Here is an 18,887-nt window from a genome sequence, read left to right on the forward strand (position 1 = left end):
CCGAACTGAGAAGGGGCTAATGTTTCCTGTCTTGTGTGTCCTCCTCTCTCTCCAGTTTCCTGTGGTACAGCAAACGTGGCCCCTGACCTGCCTCAGCCTCCTACTGTCTCTGATGTTTCAGCAGATGCCCCTCCCTCCTTGTCCCCTCTGTCCCTTCCTCACTCTTTGTGCAAGTCGGTCCATCCATCCGTTGTCCCTCCGTCTGTCCATGGACCGACCATGACTCCGAAGCGGAGGGCAAACAAAGGGAGGTAAAGGAGACGCTGAGGACTCAGAGGAAAAGCAGGAACAGAAAAAAAGCTGGATTCAACCAGACGGCACCCTTCCGAACCGCTCCTGATAATTGTCCTTCATCCCCCTCACCCTCCTCCTCCTCCTCCTCCGATGGAGAAATAGAGGCGAATCATTCAAAGCAGAGAGGAGAAGAGGAGACGGATAGAGGAATAAGGACGCAAACACATTAAGACCAGACCCCTGCCCCCAACTGCAGAGAAGAAAGGGTTCACCCAAAACCCGTCACTCTTTTCAGTTTAGTTTTTGAGCGAAAAGAGTCCGAAAGTCAGGGCGTTTGTGTGTGTGTGTGTGTGTGTGTGTGTGTGTGTGTGTGTGTGTGTGTGTGTGTGTGTGTGTGTGTGTGTGTGTGTGTGAGTGTGTGCGTGCGCGTGTGTGTCTGCGTGCGTGCGTGCGTGTGTGTGTGTGTGTTTGTGTGCGTGGGTGTGTGTGTGTGTGTTTGTGTGCGTGGGTGTGTGGGTGTGTGTGTGTGTGTGTGTGTGTGTGTGTGTGTGTGAGTGTGTGTGCCTGCGTGCGAGGGATAGTGCGGGCTGTGTGTCTGACAGATGAGAGACATAAGCAGGCCTTCACCAGCCACCGCACAGGGGGAGTGACTTTGATAGGACTACAACGAGAGAGAGAGAGAGCCCGTCAGCATGTCCACCACAGCCACTATGGGGGAGATGGCGAACAGTGCGGTGGAGTTCTACCCCAAGGGGAAAAGGGGAGGTGGAGGGCGGGCGGATGGGAAGGCCACAGGGGGAGAGTTCGGGGTCACGGTGATGGAGCTACGTGAGCTGATGGAGCTGCGCGGGCCCGATGCCATTCAGGCCATCCAGGACAACTATGGAGACACGGAGGGCCTCTGCCAGAGAATACAGTCCCATACCACTGAAGGTGAGTAGACACTGGTGGATGTCATACATCAGGGGTCTTCAACGTTTTCAGGCCAAGGACCCCTTAGTTGAGAGAGAGATGAAGCAGGGACCCCCACAACCTGTTAATAGATTCCATATAGTTTCATTGTTTTACAGCACAATCAGTGTATTTTGGAATCATATCAATTTGTGTTTTCAGATATTTAACCTCTTGAACCGTCAATACTTAATTAACTTGACCTTTCCCTCTGTACTTATTCTTCTCTTTTCCCACTCTACACCAAAGCTCTTTGCCGGAAATAGCCGATCTACAAGCTCACAACGCCTTGCGTTGTGAGCTTGTAGATCAGCTATTTTTGGCTAAAGATCTTTGAATATGGACACTAGGGTTCAAGTGGTTAATATAAAAAAGAAGGGAAAAAAAGTTTCTATCACCCAAAGATTTTGAGGACGCCCTGTAGTAACTCTGAGGACCCCCTAGGGGTCCCGGACCCCCTGTTGAAGACCCCTGCCATAAATGGATTGATGGATGTGGGTGGATGGATCGGAAAGGTGGATGGATAAATGGATGAGCAAGGAATGAACAAATGGAGGATGGAGGCACTGTAGAAAATGTACAAATTTGTTTTCTTTTGAGAGGGATGGAAAAGTGTTTGGTGGGTGTGGCTTATTTGGAATTGATTATATTGTGACTTTGGACTTGACTCTTACCATTGTTTATGACGTTATAAGTGCAACGTTTATAATTTAATTCAATTTGAATGTGTTCAGACCTCCACCAAGCTGTGCCATACATCCATACCATACCATACTAGTCCGGGCATTTCAGGCTGTATGTTGATGGAATCATGCACTTTATGAAAGAAGCATGACAATTGGCACACAGTTAGAACATGCCATATGGAACATTTTTGGATATAGGGACATCGCAGATTTGTCTTGGTAAACTTGTGGGAGCCAATAAAAGTTGGCGTCTCATAGACTTTACTATACAGTAAAATAAAAAAAATAAAAAAATGCTTTAAGTAGCATGTAAGGGGTCAAACAAGCTTTTTCATGATTCTGAATCCAATGCAAGCATTTGTTTTGCACGAAAAACATTCCTTGGGCTAAAAACGGCCCCCATACCATGGTTTAGTGATGAGTCGTCACTTTTCACAGTTTTGTGGGGGCCGTGTTTCGGAAAGGAATGGTTTCCGTGCAAAACAAATGCTTGCATTGGATTCACATGCTACTTAAAGCATATTTATTTTTGGAGCTGTGTGAAGCACAGGCTCCCTATACGTGGCTGTGTGGGTCTGTGTGTGTGTCTGTATGTAGCCTGAACTTCCTAAACTTCGGCACGCTACTAGTCCCACAGTTTTGCCACCACACACTCGCGCCATATGTCAAATCGACCGGCTTACTCGGGAATCGTGGGCTAGTAACTTGCTAAGAGAAAGGTTCAATAGTTTAATTGATATTAATTTATTAGTGAATTAATTTTCCCCATTGACTTATAATGGGAATCGCAAAAACTCACATTCAATTATTTGTCTCTCGCAAACCATAGGGGCTAGAGTTTCAAGACTTGGAGAGGAGGTTCATAATGATTTCAAGGATTAAATAAAAAATAATTGTGTCATTTGGCCGCATGGTGGCGCCATAACACCCCACTTTACGTTTTGGCCTGTAACTCTTGAACCGTAGGTCGGAAAATTAAAAATATTTTTTCCCTGGATTCCTTGGGTCATGACGCATCTCCCCATATAGGCCACGCCCATTTGCGCCATGATAGATTTTCCGCCATCTTGAATTTTCTCCAAAACACACTTTTTGCTCCTTTTCCTACATATTTTCTTCAAATGTCACAAAAATCGGTACACATGATCCACACACACACACACACACACACACACACACACACAGCTCCACTTCACACGGGTGTGATTTTTTGTATTATTTTACTGTATAGTAAAGTCTATGAGAGCCCAACTTTGATTGGCTCCCACAAGTTTCCCAAGACAAATCTGCGATGTCCCAATAGCCAAATATGTTCCATATGTCATGTTCTAACTGTGTGCCAAATTTCATGCTTCTTTCATAAAGTGCACGATTTGTGCACAAAACGCTCGGACTATAGCTTTTAGAAAAAGAAGATTCAAGATTTCATCATGGTTTAAAATCCCAAGTTGTATATTATATACAACTTGTATATAATATACATATATATGCCTGTCATGTTGACATTCCACAAATCGATCCCCAAGTAAATAGGCTGACTGCCAAAAAAATGCAATTCAGAAGTCATACACAGCCTTGTGACAGGCCACGCATACCAACATGACTCCCAGGGGTGTCGCACCAAATTCTGGGCCCTGGGTACAAGGATTCACTGTGGGCCCCCCATGAACTGGGAACGCATTATTACGCATTATGTTGTGCTTTAAATATAGAAAAATAGCAGATCTACAAGCTCACAGCGTGGCACCGAGTGCCGCACAGCGAGCTTGTAGTCTTTGAATATTTTAAACATAGGTTTTTTTTTTAAAACCTATGTTTCTATGTCAGTGGTGCTCAAACATTTTCATGTGAAGGACCCCCAAAATGATATGTATTTGGCCACGGACCCCCATCTCAAAAGGGGACCCCTAGAAGCAACATTTGAGTTACAAATGTTCGCTTAAAAATACATATATTCAAAGATTTGCACGCATTTTCACGACTTTTCAAAAATAGCAGATCTACATGCTTGCAGCTCGGCACTCGGTGGCGTGCTGTGAGCTTGTATATCTGCTATTTTTCAATAGCTAAAGTATAAAATAATGAAGGCCCCTCCACTTTGGGCCCTAGTAACTCAGATGCACTTTTCCCCCCCTTGTGACACCCCTGATGACCCCTGTTGGCCAATCAGCATGACATGTGAATCAGTTCGTCCTCAAAGGTTGACAGAGATCTGTTCAATAGATGGACCAGAACTGCTTCGGCAGAATTAAACTGTGCTCCACATGCTGATGTTGTGTAGGGAAAGGTTGACTGACTATTGCAGGAGTGTCCAAACCAGTGGCGTCAGTTCAGAAAAAGCTAAGGTATGGCAACATGACTGGTGTCTTGCACGCTAAGAAGTACATTCTATTTCCCCCCGTTTCTACGGTTTCTTGGGCTGGATATGGCAGCCTGGAATGGTTGTTCAAGTGCAGCTTAACTTGGCATGTTAGTAAACGTGCCACAATAATTGTTAAAGTGACCATTTTGTTAAATTTTGTAGTTATTTTACTGTAATTTAACAACATAATACAGATAGACAAAGAGACATTCATGGATTTATATTTAAAGGTAACTTTTACTTCCCCCCCTGGACCCAGGTTATGGCAGCTGCATACCCCTGCCATACCCAATTGACGCCCCATTTCCAAACTTTTCTCAAGGGGGCCACGTTAGAAAATATTAAAACACAAGGGCGACTATGTCTCCTGACAAAATGTACTTTCCGTCGGACCATAACATAAGTCACATACATTTGCATCGCAATTACAATATTTTATTTAAGTATCATCATCAATATTTTATATCAATGGTCTTTTGTCAGGTGTGTGCTCTGAACAAAACACAAATGACTCACATTACTAAATGTAACCGGATGTGCAAGGTAAAGAATGGGGCACCAGCTGGCCTACCGGTCCAGGCGCATACCACATAGGCTCTGATGCCAGACAGCGTATCGCAGGCTCGAGTCCCGTTCCCGACGACCTTTGCTGCGTGTCACTCCCCATCTCTCTGTCAGTTTACTGTCCTATCAATAAAAGCATAAAAGCCCCAAAACAATATTCTTGTTTGATGGTGCTCGTGGGCCGTTTATAGTACAATTTAGGAATGAAGCTGCAGGCCGCATTAAATTTGTCATCAGATCACATTTGGCCCCCAGGCCGCACTTTGGACACCAATGGACTAATGTGTGCCTGAGTTTCTGGTCTGGTTTTCTCTGCCAGGAGATTATACGTTTGGCTCTGTGAGTATGAGTGTGTTTATGAGCAGCTAAGCTCACATACTACGTCATATTTCAGTCACGACAGCTATGTCAACTTTTTAAATGTATAATGTACATCCAGATTATGGGCTAATTATAATTACTAGTCCTGTGCCCGGCCGGGGGTGTGCGATGAGGGATTGAATGTAGGAGTCTCAGAATGTTGGAGAACCTAGACAGGTGCCCGTTGGGCAGAATAGTCACCATCGATGCCCAGTTGTGCAATACCTGTTGTCTCCGTCTGTCTGGCTGGCACTCTTTTATGCCCATATATGGTGTTCCGTGTCCAGGCCAGTCTGTGATGTCATCTCCAAATTTGGGCACTGTAGTGTGGTCAGTCAGTGGGCTTTGTTGATGTCAGTTGGGCATTGTTACCATGGTGGCGACACTGTTTAGTATCAGTGATGTCAGCATGCGGCAGATTGACATTCGGTAAATTAATAGTTATAGATGCATCCAGACTATGGGCTAAGCTTCCTCAAGGCATTTGTAGTCCTACACCTGCCATGTTGAGGACCAACACACAGGTGTTCTGATTGGAGTAGAACATTAGTTCTATGCCAATCAGACAAATTGAAACACCTGTGTTGGTCCTCAACATGGCCGTTTAGGACATACAAATGCAACCCATGATTTAAGTAATATCACCAAGCTCTATAGCGCACCATTTTATTTACACTAAATACAAGCATGCCCACACGACGCACGTATGTACACACGCGCACACACACGCACGCACGCACGCACGCACGCACGCACGCACGCACGCACACACACACACACACACACACACACACACACACACACACACACACACACACACACACACACACACACACACACACACACACAATCACTCACCACCACACTTTGTCAACTAATGTGTAACCTAGCAACACTACAGCTAAGAGAGATGTTGGCTGGAGGAGAGAGAGAGAGAGAGAGAGAGAGAGAGAGAGAGAGAGAGAGAGAGAGAGAGAGAGAGAGAGAGAGAGAGAGAGAAAGAGAGAGAGAGACAGAGACAGACTGATGACAGATACAGTATGTATGTATGTCTATTATGGGAAAAATCAAACCTCAGTTCGAAGTGAAGCGGTGAATTTTTATTCTATGTGTTCTAGAGCTATGAAATCTGTGTTCTAGATCTATACATTCTGTTATCTAGATCTATACATTCTATGTGCTTTAGTTCTATATTTTTATGAATTCTGAATGAATGAATGATTTTTTCTGGAGGGCCAAATTGGCATATGAAGCTTGACCAATCCTCAATTGGTCAAGCATGCACGGGACATGTACGGGACAGACAAAATTGACCAATCAGATGGGACAGACATGTACGGGACAGACAAAGCCACTCCTTGGAAGCGGCTTTCACTGCTTCCAAAAGTGTGTGTATGAATGTGTCTACTACTTGCCCATAAGTGCTGTATGAGACTCTTTGTGTGTGTGTGTGTGTGTGTGTGTGTGTGTGTGTGTGTGGGGTGGGGTGGGGGGGGGGGGGGGCAGACTGAGAGACAGAGAGTTGATTGGTGTATGGTTACAGCAAGTCTGTGTTGAGTGTTGCTAATTTGATACAGACCTCCCCACTCCCCAGACCAAGCACACACACACACACACACACACACACACACACACACACACACACACACACACACACACACAGTCAGGTCAAGTACAGTCCGGTACACATTGTTACAGTGTACAGTTGGCAAACACCCCACCAATACACACACACTAATCAATCTCATCTTTCACAAACAACATAATGGTGTAGGAATGTTGGTGATAGATAGGTAAATAAACAGACAGACACAGGACTTAAAAAAAAAAGAGCAGGGAGACCAAATACAACCACCCCAGTTAAGTTATATTGCAGATTAAAATACTCTACATACAGGTAGGAAGAAATGACATTGTATTCACTCCAAAAAGTTGCATAGTACAGCTTTAACTAAGCGAAAAGATGTACAACGGTTACACTCTATTCCAGTGTAGACTCGACAATTCCAAACGCCACACAGAGCTATACATACTGTATACAGTGGGGTAAGACACGTCGGCCTGACTCGCGTAAACAGGACTCACACACCGAACAGCAACAGAAACATGATACGCGGAACGGAGTGGACGATCAATCGGCTAAACCAATACGGAGAACGAGATCCCACACACTGGCGCGCACATGTTCACCGATATGGATACCCCAGCACTGCAGCATAAGACCATTACACACACGTTCAAGAGAGATAGAAAGGAGGAGGAGAAATGATGATGAGAGAGAGTGGTGGTGGTGGTGGGGATGGGGGGGCGAGGGGGGTGAGGAAAAGCTAGAACAGCTTGCCGCATTGTCAAGGACACATCAAGGGGAGATTGAGAGAGGGAGAACGAGAGAGAAAGAGAGATGGAGAGGGGGGGGGGGGGGGGTGCAAAATGTGAGAGATGTTGGAAAAAGGAGCAAGGCGAGCACGGAGAGGACAGATGAAGAGAAACCGAGGGAGAGGAACGGAGAGATGGAGTGTACTGAAGGCGGGATGCGGCGAGCTCGGATTACTTAACATAGGGTCAATTGTTCTCTTTCTTTCTACCTCTCTCTCTCTCTCTCTCTGTGTGTGTCTCTCTCCTCTTTCTGAAGCCTGTCAGAGCTGTCATATTGCTACACAAAGTCCCCAGAAACACTGGCAATGACGGATGACTCCATGCATTCAAGCATGGAGTCATCCTAGGATGATGTCTCAGAGTACACACACATACACACACACACACACACACGCTTGCGCGCACACACGCACACGCACACATGCACACAGGGATGCTGAGACTGCCACTGAACTTGGCCAACCATGGCCTGTGAATTGCCTTCGCTCCTCGTCGACAGCCAATCGCAAATTAGCCCAGCTCCAAAGTCCAGAGCTGTGAAGGAGTGACATCACCTGTTGCTGGGCAGAATATCCCAGGGGCAGGAAGGAAGCCCATGCAGGACCTGATATTGTCATCTCCATGGAAACTGACTCAGTGCAGGGGTGAGGCGGTAAGGGGGAGTGAGGGGAAAGACTGAAGGAGATAAGGTGAGAGGTCTTGAGGTGAGGAGAGACGTGAGAGTGAACTAAGAGCTGCTTGTTGAAGTTGTGAGGGAGATCTATTTTCTTCATGTTGGTTAACTTGAACCTTCCGCTCTATTGAGCTTGTAAGAGCTTATGAGTGAGTCAGTGTTTGTTGCTCTGTGTGAAAATATCATAAACAATGTGTATCTTCAGGCATACAGTATCTATCTAGCGTACAGATACTCTCAGAGCGGACTGCCTCTTAAGCCCCTATCAGAGTCGGTACCGCGGTGAAGAGCTATCCACCGCGGTGTAGTCTTTTGGAGTAATAAAACTACAACGCCGCGTCATTCTTCGTGGTGAAGAGCTTTCCACCCCGACACATCTCTCTGTTTTTACTTTCAGACAGATAGGCTCTTCACCCCGTTCACTGATTGGTCGATCTAGACCAGTCAATCACGGTGAATAGGACTTCACCGTGACTGACTATGATGGCCTTCACTAATTTTCTGACTTGAGGTGGAACGCTTTCCACCTAAGATTTGCGGTGGATAGCTCTTCACCTTGGACTATGATAGGGGCTTTAGTCTTAAATCTTAAATCAATCAATCTATCTATCTATCTATCTATCTATCTATCTATCTATCTATCTATCTATCTATCTATCTATCTATCTATCTATCTACTACAGTACCCGTACATGTCTGTCTATCTGTTCCAGGTCTGAGTGGGGACCCAGCAGATCTGGAACGAAGGGTCCAGGTCTTTGGACAGAACTTCATTCCACCAAAGCAGCCCAAGACGTTCTTAGAGCTGGTGTGGGAGGCCCTGCAGGATGTCACGCTCATCATCCTGGAGATCGCTGCCATCATCTCCCTGGGCCTCTCGTTCTACCAGCCTCCTGGGGAGGAGAGCGAGGGTGAGAGAAAGAGGCAGCCACGGATGGAAGGAGGAGCAGGAGGGAAAGCCTTGGGGAGGAGGTTGGAGACCAGCTTTCCATTCACAGACAGAGTGAATGGAAGGTCTTTGAGGCTGTGCTGCTCCTTAAACCCCAAAAGAAACTTCTGCTGAAGGCTGACACTAGAGGAAAGGCCATACTGTATGTTCAACATAATCTGTACCATTCATCCTGCAATCTGCTATTAGACTATATGCAATTGGAAATACTGTCCTATGGGTGTCGCTCATCAAAATCAGTAGGGTTCTTCCTCTTGGGAGCATGAAGGTGCATCATGAATTCCATAGCAATCACTAGATTTCAATCTATCTTGCTTGGGATCAAAGCGTTGGACTGACAGAACGACCAACATTGCCTTCCTTAAAGCACCAGCATTTCCTTATTTAAATCATACTGAATAACTTTTGTTAAACTAACCTTTCACTGGTCTTTTTTCCACAATAACCATTCCATATAAATCTTTTTTTGACAACTTCGCTAAACACAATCTTTATTACACCAGAAATGTACTGGAAATGTATTTACTATTATAATACTGTTTATGACAACTTGTTGGATTCCAAAATAACCTTGGTGCTAGGCTCCTTGCAGCATTTCTTTTTGAGCTGTACTTCCGTTGCCAAAAAGACAACTAAAATGAATGTTTTTTTTATTTTTTCATTTTTTACTTGCTTTTGTAAGTAGAGAGCTGTGTGGAAACAAAACAATAGTTTGAAAAAATAACAATCATTTTCAAACTAAAATATTCAAAAGTAGAATCCACAGGAATGAGGGAGGGGAGAGGGGATAACAGAATTTGGATATACGGTAATCTCAAGCAGCCTCTATCTGTCTAGATGTGAAATCAACCGTCCGTCTGTCTGTCCATCAATCCATCCCTCCATCCGTCCGTCTGTCTGTCTGTCTCCCCAGCGTGTGGGCAAGCGGAAGCGGGTGCGGAGGACGAGGGCGAAGCGGAGGCCGGTTGGATCGAGGGTGCGGCCATCTTGCTCTCGGTGGTGTGTGTGGTCTTGGTCACGGCGTTCAACGACTGGTCCAAGGAGAAGCAGTTCCGGGGTCTGCAGAGCCGGATTGAGCAGGAGCAGAAGTTCAGCGTGGTGCGCAAAGGAAACGTCATTCAGATCCCCGTGGCGGACATGGTGGTGGGGGACATGGCCCAAGTCAAATACGGTAGGAACTGGAGGACCAACAGATAGATGCTCTGTTTACCCTGGCAGTGTGTCCCATACTGGGGACCAGATTATTTTGGGGAAGGGGTCCCCAGATGTGTAACATTGTTTTCTCACTCAACAGTAAACAAACCAACACAGTATATTGTATACTGTACAGGTTGTCTGCACATTTCTAAAGTGACAATTTCATGACTTTTAAGACTTTTTTAATATAAAATTGGACAAATTCTCAAATAGTAAGTAAGAAAAAGGCAAGCACTGTGCTCACAACCCCTCGCAGTGCGAGTTTGTAGTTGTCTCCGCCAGGTCGAAAGGCATGGCCGACTATGTTTTGCACCCTGTTCGTCCGTCCGTCAGTCCGTCTGTGTGTCCGTCCTTCTGTGTGTCCGTCCGTCCATCTGTTACCAGCTAATCTCCGCCACCGTTGGCCCGGTCTCTGCCAAACTGTGCCCACCAATTCAGAACCTCTGCCCCACATTTTTCACATGGGCCTGTTTTAGCAAGGCCGATTTTTGCAAACACATTTGACAGTACTCCTACAGATTTACTCCAAAAAACATGCACATTGGTACACAGTATCTCTATAGTCATGTTATCAAGAAGGATCTGTCTGGTATTTCATATTCCATCAACATTGGCTTCCAAAGTTTGCAGGATTAGGAGTGCAGTTAAACGCTACTGCACGAGTGCGCGTGCGTATGCTAACTGCTAAGGCTACTGTTTACCCGAGTGCGCCTGCTCAATAACTCTATGGATCATCCCAGATGATCCAATTCCCCCACAATGCACCTGGATTCTGCTTCTTCCGGGTGCTTCAAAACGCCACTGAGCAACTTGCATTTAAATGAATAGCTGGGGGTGGGGCTGTCCGTTTTCTATTTTATATCTAACTCTGTGGTTTTAACTGGTTAATATAAATAATAATCTCACCATCTCACCATCTTTTTCCAGGGGACCTGTTGCCAGCTGATGGTGTCTTGGTCCAGAGCAACGATCTGCAGATAGATGAGAGCTCCCTCACCGGAGAGTCTGACCATGTAAAAAAGTCTGCAGACAAGGATCCCATGCTCCTCTCAGGTTGGTTCTCTGTCAATGATTTGGTTTTTTTCCAGTTAATTACAATTATTTTGTTGCTTGATATTACAGGTGATATATAGTAGGCTATTTGGTGTCAGGAAGTGCTTTGTATAAATATTAGGTCTGTGCACAGTACACATTAAACCTAATTTAACTTAGACCTGACCTGACCGAACTCAACATAAGCAAACCTAGACTAACTGTCCCCACTTAAGCCGTATATTATTAGTTCATCATACAGTATATAGTCTCGCAAGGCAAACTGTTGCCTCCCAAATTTTTCAAATGCTTCCGTCATACTGCTGGAGCACGGAAGCTCTCGAAATGATCAAGCGATAAAGCTGATGTGACGCCTCCTTCCCACTTCTCTTTTGTCTTTACAGTCACACAAATTATACTGAATATAAATCAAAATCTTCTAAACATATAGCTTGCTGCTTAACAACAAAGTTTTAATGTAAAGATATTTTAAGGTATATTTTCGTTTAACGGAAATGATGAAACGATGACAGCTTCCTGACTCGGATTTCGGGAGGTGTAGTTTCAGATATATACAGTAGCATTTGGAGATTGTAGAATAGTTGTCTGCGCGAGACTATTCATCATATAACAGTTATAAGCGCTAAAGTATCAAAAATAGCTGATATACTGTACCTAGCTCACAATGTGTCTTTGAACATTTTCAACATGTTCTGACTTGTTTTTAAATAGTGAAATCTAAAGATTTCTGAAAATGCTCACCTATAATGACATGCCCAAAATAGGTTGAAAGTGGTTAAGCTAACCTAAAGTCAGTCAAGTTAACCTTGGCAGCTTGGCATAGGCGATTCTTGCCTCTGATAGCAGGGGGTGCAAGACAGGTTTGGTTCCTCTGGGTTTTGTATGGTTTTGTCCTGTTGTTTTAATGGGTTTATTATACGGTTTATTTTGTACCTAAATGTAACACAATATAAACAAAAAAAGTGCAAAACAGCGTATTTTTCTAGACACCATGAGCATATGTCTATATAGCTTATATGATTTATTTAGGTACTTATTTTGCAGCACTGGACATACTGTATAGCCATATAGCCAATGTCAATCATTTTGCAACTTCCACAACTAAGTTGTAGTAACTAAGTACATTTACTTGAGTACTCTACTTGTATGTCCAATTTCCTGTACTTTTACTGCTACAGCACTACATCTTGGATCCAAATATTGTATTTTTACTCAAACAATTATTTTAAAACTATAGTTATTAGTTAATTTGCAGATATAAATTATTATAATATTATAAACCATACTTAATTAAGACACTTGAGTAGCATACTTTTTCCACCACTGGTGGCAGCAGGCAGGCAGCCACACAACAGACGAGACACGGCTCGTCACTCGATCATGTTCTCTCTCTCTCTCTCTCTCTCTCTCTCTCTCTCTCTCTCTCCTCTCTCTCTCTTTAAATTGGGTAGAGTTAGCTTGCTTGGATAATGAGAGAGAGAGAGAGGGCTTTAGGAGCCGGTCGCCTGCAAATGTCCGCAAAATTCGACACCAGAGCGAAAAAACAAAAGCCGCAGACAACAACTTCAAATATGTACAAGTAACACCCCCTGAAAATAGTAAATAATAGCACTAGTACGTTATGTCGCAGGGACCTTTCCCACAATCGAACCCTTGATGCTGAGGGCCAAGTTGGGTCCCATTTGTATAGTCTTTAGTATGACCCGGCCCTGAGGATTGAACCCCAACCTCCCAAAGGTAGGGTGGACACTCTTACTGAGCTGGTACCGGTATAAATAAACCTATGTGCATGTATTGTGTTTAGGTACCCATGTGATGGAGGGATCGGGGAGGATGCTGGTGACCGCTGTGGGAGTGAACTCTCAGACAGGCATCATTTTCACACTGCTGGGTGCCGGAGAGCCAGAGGAGGAAGAAAGCAAAGAAAAGAAAGGTGAGAAAGACAGGAAATCTGGGTGTTGGCAATATGCTCCACTACCACACATTTATTTTTTGATACACAGTAAAATACTGAGTGTTCATTTTCAATGAATAAATAATGTAATGAACTCTCAGGACTTTACTGTGCAAGTGTGTATCTGCTATGATTATTTATATTCTATAGAAGGGTGGTATTTTTGTGTGTGCATGCTATGGCAAAATGGTTCATCCATCATTCATGCTGCATACTGAATTGAAAAACGTGAGCCAGAAGTGGGAGACATCTTTTGCATTGAAGGGTTCCGGGTAGCTTGTCTGTAGCTTGTCTCCAGCGATCGTTATCAATCTGCCTGCGTTTCACGTTGTATGGATTTTACATTTGGTAATGCATCGCAAGGATAAATGGCTGTGTTCTCCAAGTGGGACAGACGGAAGGAGAACTGACTAAGAGGCCTTATCTGAACGTGCACGAGGTGCCGACAGAGAGCTGACATTTAGATACTGACTCTCTCCTCACACGTCTCCACCATCCTCCCATGAATACTGCAAACTGCTCTCCCAAATGTCCTAGCGAGTTGTGCGTGTGTGTGCACGTGTGCATGTGTGTGTGTGTGAGAAGGGTGAGAGAGAAAGAGTGTATGTGCACATGCCTGACTGATTTCAAATAAGAGCTTCAACAGTAAACACACCAGTTTAACCTCATGGTTAATTAATACAGTACACACACGCACATGCACACACACACACACACACACACACACACACACACACACACACACACACACACACACACACACACACACACACACACACACACACACACACACACACACACACACACACACATAGTCTGTTTCTCTCTCTCTCTCTCTCTCTCTCTCTCTCTCTCTCTCTCTCTCTCTCTGTCTCTCTCTCTCTCTCTCTCTCTCTCTCTCAGCAACGCAAATTATTTTATACCCCTCGTTCTCTATCACTCTCTCCTCCTTCATCTTCTTTCCTCTCTTCTGCTTTCCACTGCTGCTGCCCCCCATCAATCTGAGAATGAGGCTGCAGATTGAATAAATGTTTTGATCGTGCCAGAGAGAGCGAGTGAGCAAAAGATAGAGAGAGAGAGGTGAATGTGTGTGTGTGCGTGTGTGCATGCGTGCGTGCGTGCGTGTGTCTGAGTGTGTGTGACACAGAGAGAGAGAGGGAGAGGGAGAGAGATTCAGGGAATAGGGTGTTGGTTGGTTCATGGATGAGGCATTAGCCTTCGTTTTGGAAGTCATCATGGAGATGCAGACCACATGCAGACGACAGCAGCATCAGCATCAGCAAGCAGCATGGTGGTGGAGGTTGTTGCAAACACATTATAAAAGGCACTTAAAGGTTGATGCCATTACTGGTGCACTCTCCCCCATCCATACCTATACCGCAGCTCTTGTTGCCTACGTGCAGGGGAATGCATTGGCATTCAGAAATAGAGGAAAGGTTGGCCAGTGACCCACCCTTCCTTCAAACCCACGCACGCCCACACGCACACCAGACAGACACATTATCTACACACATACGAAAATATGCTAAACTATTTATTTTTATGTGTATTTGATGTTTTGTGGTTGTTTTTGTATCCCTGGGACGAGAGGCAAATTAGCTATTTGTAACTCTGGTGCAATTACTTGTAATAGTGGGCTGCCCCTGTAATAATAAACAATAATTAATGAATGGTGGAAAAGTGTTTGCGGCGCACTCAGCGCAGCAGCCTCGGAGGACGGGTTGTTCTGACACTCAGTAACTGGAGACGTTCCATAATTCATAGGCTCTCTAGAAATGTCATAACTTCTTAGTTTTCCTTCATGTAGAAGAGCTTTGCTACAGGACTGTGTGGTATTGTTGCCCCTTTGATGCCAGTCTTTCTATTCAAAATGGAGGAAATAATGTAGTCACCCTACGCAATTCAAACATTTGAGTCTTTCACGCTTGCTTTTATCTTCTCACATAAACCCTGAACCCCCTCCTTTTTCACACGTTCTCTGCCACCCGGCCCATTCCACAGAGGACAAGTCTGAGTTTCTCTCTTACCGATGCCTGTCACAGCACAGTGGCCAATGGTATGTTAGATTATCCAGGTACCGGTACATGTCCTGTGCCCTTTCACACTCCTAAACCAATGAGTGAAACCCCAGTGGACCGTGCAGTGACATTGACCAAACCGAATCCCTACATAAACAATATAATGTATGTCTGTATTTTGCTTTTGACCCTGGTGTGCCTGTGTTGTTGTTGTTGTTTTTGTGAAGTTGGTGGTGTTTTACTTTTGGAAGTTGTGATTGAAAGTGTCCTAAGATCAGAAATACAATTTAATTATTTAGGATTATGGTATGTACAGTAGACATATGCCTATGAATGCCCTTACTCAATTTATATTTCTCTCTCTCTCTCTCTCTCTCTCTCTCTCTCTCTCTCTCTCTCTCTCTCTCTCTCTCTCTTTCTTAGGAAAACAACCTGATGGAGCTGTGGAGAATAATCAGAACAAAGGTACTGTAGCTCATAACTTGTGTGTCATGACATTAAATGGCTGTCATGAGGTATTGAGTGTGTGTGTGTGTGTGTGTGCGTGCGTGCGTGCGTGCGTGCGTGCGTGCGTGCGTGCGTGCGTCCGTCCGTCCGTCCGTCCGTCCGTCCGTCCATCCGTGTGCATGCATGTGCATGTGTGTGCACGTGCGCGTGTGTGTGGTATCTGTTTGTCCGCACGTCTGCATCCGTCTGTACATGTTTGTGTGCCTGTTTCAGCCAAGAAGCAAGATGGGGGTGTTGCCATGGAGATGCAGCCTCTGAAGAGTGCAGAGGGAGGGGAAGTGGAGGACGAGAAGAAGAAGAAGTCCCATGTTCCCAAGAAAGAGAAGAGTGTCCTTCAGGGAAAACTCACCAAACTGGCTGTTCAGATTGGGAAAGCTGGTGAGTTTATTCTTTTCAAAGTGCTTCAGGAGTGAAGACCAGCGGTTCATTAATTGTTCACTCCGAGATAAGACCAGTATAGCCTACATGCTCCTTCTGACGTCCAAACTTTTCTTAGGAAATAGTGGTGATATACCTACAAATTGACATCATTCCGAAATTCTGATGGATAGTCTCAGAACTTTTTATTGAACCAACACTTTTATAGAACCAATCTGGGGGTTAGAGTACAGTATGTTAAAAGAACACAACTGCAAAGTTTGAAGAGATACAATGCACACCTGTGTTGTAGTATTGAAGGGCCAGCCAAAAAAAGCAAGCAAGAAGAATATAAAAAGAAGTTGCTGCAAAACTCATAACATCTAATTGAAAAATACACACAAAACATGTGGCAGCTAAGCTGCCTTCTTCTTGGCTGAGGTTAAAACCATTTCTAAATAATACAATAGCAGTGGTTGGAAGTAGTCTCTCTGCTCTTCTTTTGATTTTAATCCTGTGTTTGGGTTGGTCCATTACTGGTTGACAAGAGGTATTGCATGAAGCTCAAAGCATAATATCCCCCCTGTCCAAATGTGCTTTCCTTCAGCAGTAAAGGTTTCTGTGCTCGCGCAGGGGGCCCGGGGACAGGACATGCATTTTATGGATTACAGCTTTAAATTAACACTGAAGATGTGTATAGTAAAAAGTATTTGTTTTTGTTTTAATTGACGGTGAAAATGCTGGGAGGAAACACCACCAACATCAATGACTGTCAAGTCAAGAGAGATGATAAAAAACAAGTGTGATAAATTAATATTGGCAACTGCAGCCGCTCACACGCTAATTACTGTACAACTGCAAGCCACAAACGTTTACTAGCTGGAAACAGCTTTTAAATCACCATGATGAATGCCAAAAAATGCGACATTTCATCCCACTGTAGATCATTGGTTCTCAGCTGTTTTTTTATGTGGGTCACAGATTCGTGTTTATGAAATCATCCAATATATTAGACACACAGTTTCACACCCACAGTTTTTGCCCGTATTTGTTGCGACCGTCAGGTCGCAGTTTAGTTGCGACCGTAAGGTCGCAGTTTAGTATGAAAACCTCCACCGGCCGTCCGTCGGTCACACGTGCGGTCGACCGCACGTCACACGTGCGGTCGACGTGTGATGAGGTCACGATGAGTCATCTATGCCCAAATATAGATTTCTAGGTCAGATGGCCCATAGAGTTTGTGATGTCAAACCTAGCAACCCAATATAAACAAACCTGATGTCAGACCTGAAGTATCCTTTTATACCCATATATGGAGATACAGAGATCTCCATATATGGGCATATTAGAAAGCCCATATATGGGCATATACGGATGACATCAGGGATATCCATATATGGGCATAAAAGGGACAAGGGCTTACAGTTAAGAGATCTCCATATATGGGCATATCAGAAAGCCCATATATGTTCATATACTGATGACATCAGGAATATCCATATATGGGCATAAAAGGGACAAGGACTTACAGTTAAGAGATCTCCATATATGGGCATAAAGGGACAAGGACTGTTACAGTAGATATAGAGATGTCCATATATGGGCATAAATGAACAAGGACTGACAAACACTGAGATCTCCATATAACCTATGGGAATATAAGGGACGAGGACTGTCAGCTTGTAGACCTATTTTCTAAATATTGTTGTACATTAAAAACTTGAAATGGGTCGTTCTGCATAGTACTTGGGATTTGTTGATGTAAATGTTCACATAGAGTGTAATAATTGGTAAAACAAACTTTTGGCCTATTTGTGGAGATAAGCGACCAACGGTCGCTTATCTCCCGATTAGGGAGTCTTACTGGTATCAAAACCTCCACCGTCCGTCCGTCCGTCCGTCCGTCCGTCCGTCGGTCACACGTCACACGTCACACCTTTGCCCTGCTCATATCTCCGCATCAGTATGACATCACACTGCTTGGTGTGTGCCGTCAGGGTCATTTGTGTACGGTGTGATGTCATACTGATGTCAGCAGTGTGATGTCATACTGATGTCAGCAGCTATGTCTCTATATATGGAGTTATATGTTGTTCGTGTCCAAATATGGGGCTTGTGAGGTCAGACTTAGTGAGATTCGTCGGTTATCTCCATATATGGAGGGAGAACCAGCTTATGAGCCGATGAGTTGTGTCAGAGTCGAGATCCTGCTTGCATCTAATCTGTCGGTAGATAATGCCGGTCTTATATAAGGGTCATTTGTGTACGGTGTGATGTCATACTGATGTCAGCAGTGTGATGTCATACTGATGTCAGCAGCTATGTCTCTATATATGGAGTTATATGTTGTTCGTGTCCAAATATGGGGCTTGTGAGGTCAGACTTAGTGAGATTCGTCGGTTATCTCCATATATGGAGGGATGTGTTGGTTATCTCCATATCTGGAGATTCAACCTTCAACGATTTTGACATCTTGTTACTAATCTGTCGGTAGATAATGCCGGTCTTATATAAGGGTCATTTGTGTCATACTGATGTCAGCAGTGTGACAGGAGATAAGCGACCAACGGTCGCTTATCTCCCGATTAGGGAGTCTTACTGGTATACTGTACGGTGTGAACTGTGAACACGTCATGAGTTGTAAGT

The 18,887-nt window shown here is 44.4% G+C and overlaps 1 protein-coding gene across 1 annotated transcript in view; it reads left to right on the forward strand.

Moving 5' to 3' along the window:
* Nucleotides 1-926: 926 nt before the first annotated feature.
* atp2b3b (ATPase plasma membrane Ca2+ transporting 3b) overlaps nucleotides 927-18,887 on the forward strand; it is a gene marked incomplete at both ends in the record, with an annotated part of 54,131 nt that continues 36,170 nt past the window's right edge. The window contains 7 exons of the mRNA XM_080732757.1: nucleotides 927-1,167; nucleotides 8,920-9,117; nucleotides 10,069-10,326; nucleotides 11,280-11,405; nucleotides 13,210-13,338; nucleotides 15,801-15,842; nucleotides 16,098-16,262. Of these exons, the coding sequence (XP_080588883.1) occupies nucleotides 927-1,167; nucleotides 8,920-9,117; nucleotides 10,069-10,326; nucleotides 11,280-11,405; nucleotides 13,210-13,338; nucleotides 15,801-15,842; nucleotides 16,098-16,262 (1,159 nt within the window). The remainder of the gene's footprint in view (nucleotides 1,168-8,919; nucleotides 9,118-10,068; nucleotides 10,327-11,279; nucleotides 11,406-13,209; nucleotides 13,339-15,800; nucleotides 15,843-16,097; nucleotides 16,263-18,887) is intronic.

This window comes from Nannobrachium achirus (assembly GCF_963921795.1).
Source record: "Nannobrachium achirus genome assembly, chromosome: 9".
Taxonomy (NCBI): domain Eukaryota; kingdom Metazoa; phylum Chordata; class Actinopteri; order Myctophiformes; family Myctophidae; genus Nannobrachium; species Nannobrachium achirus.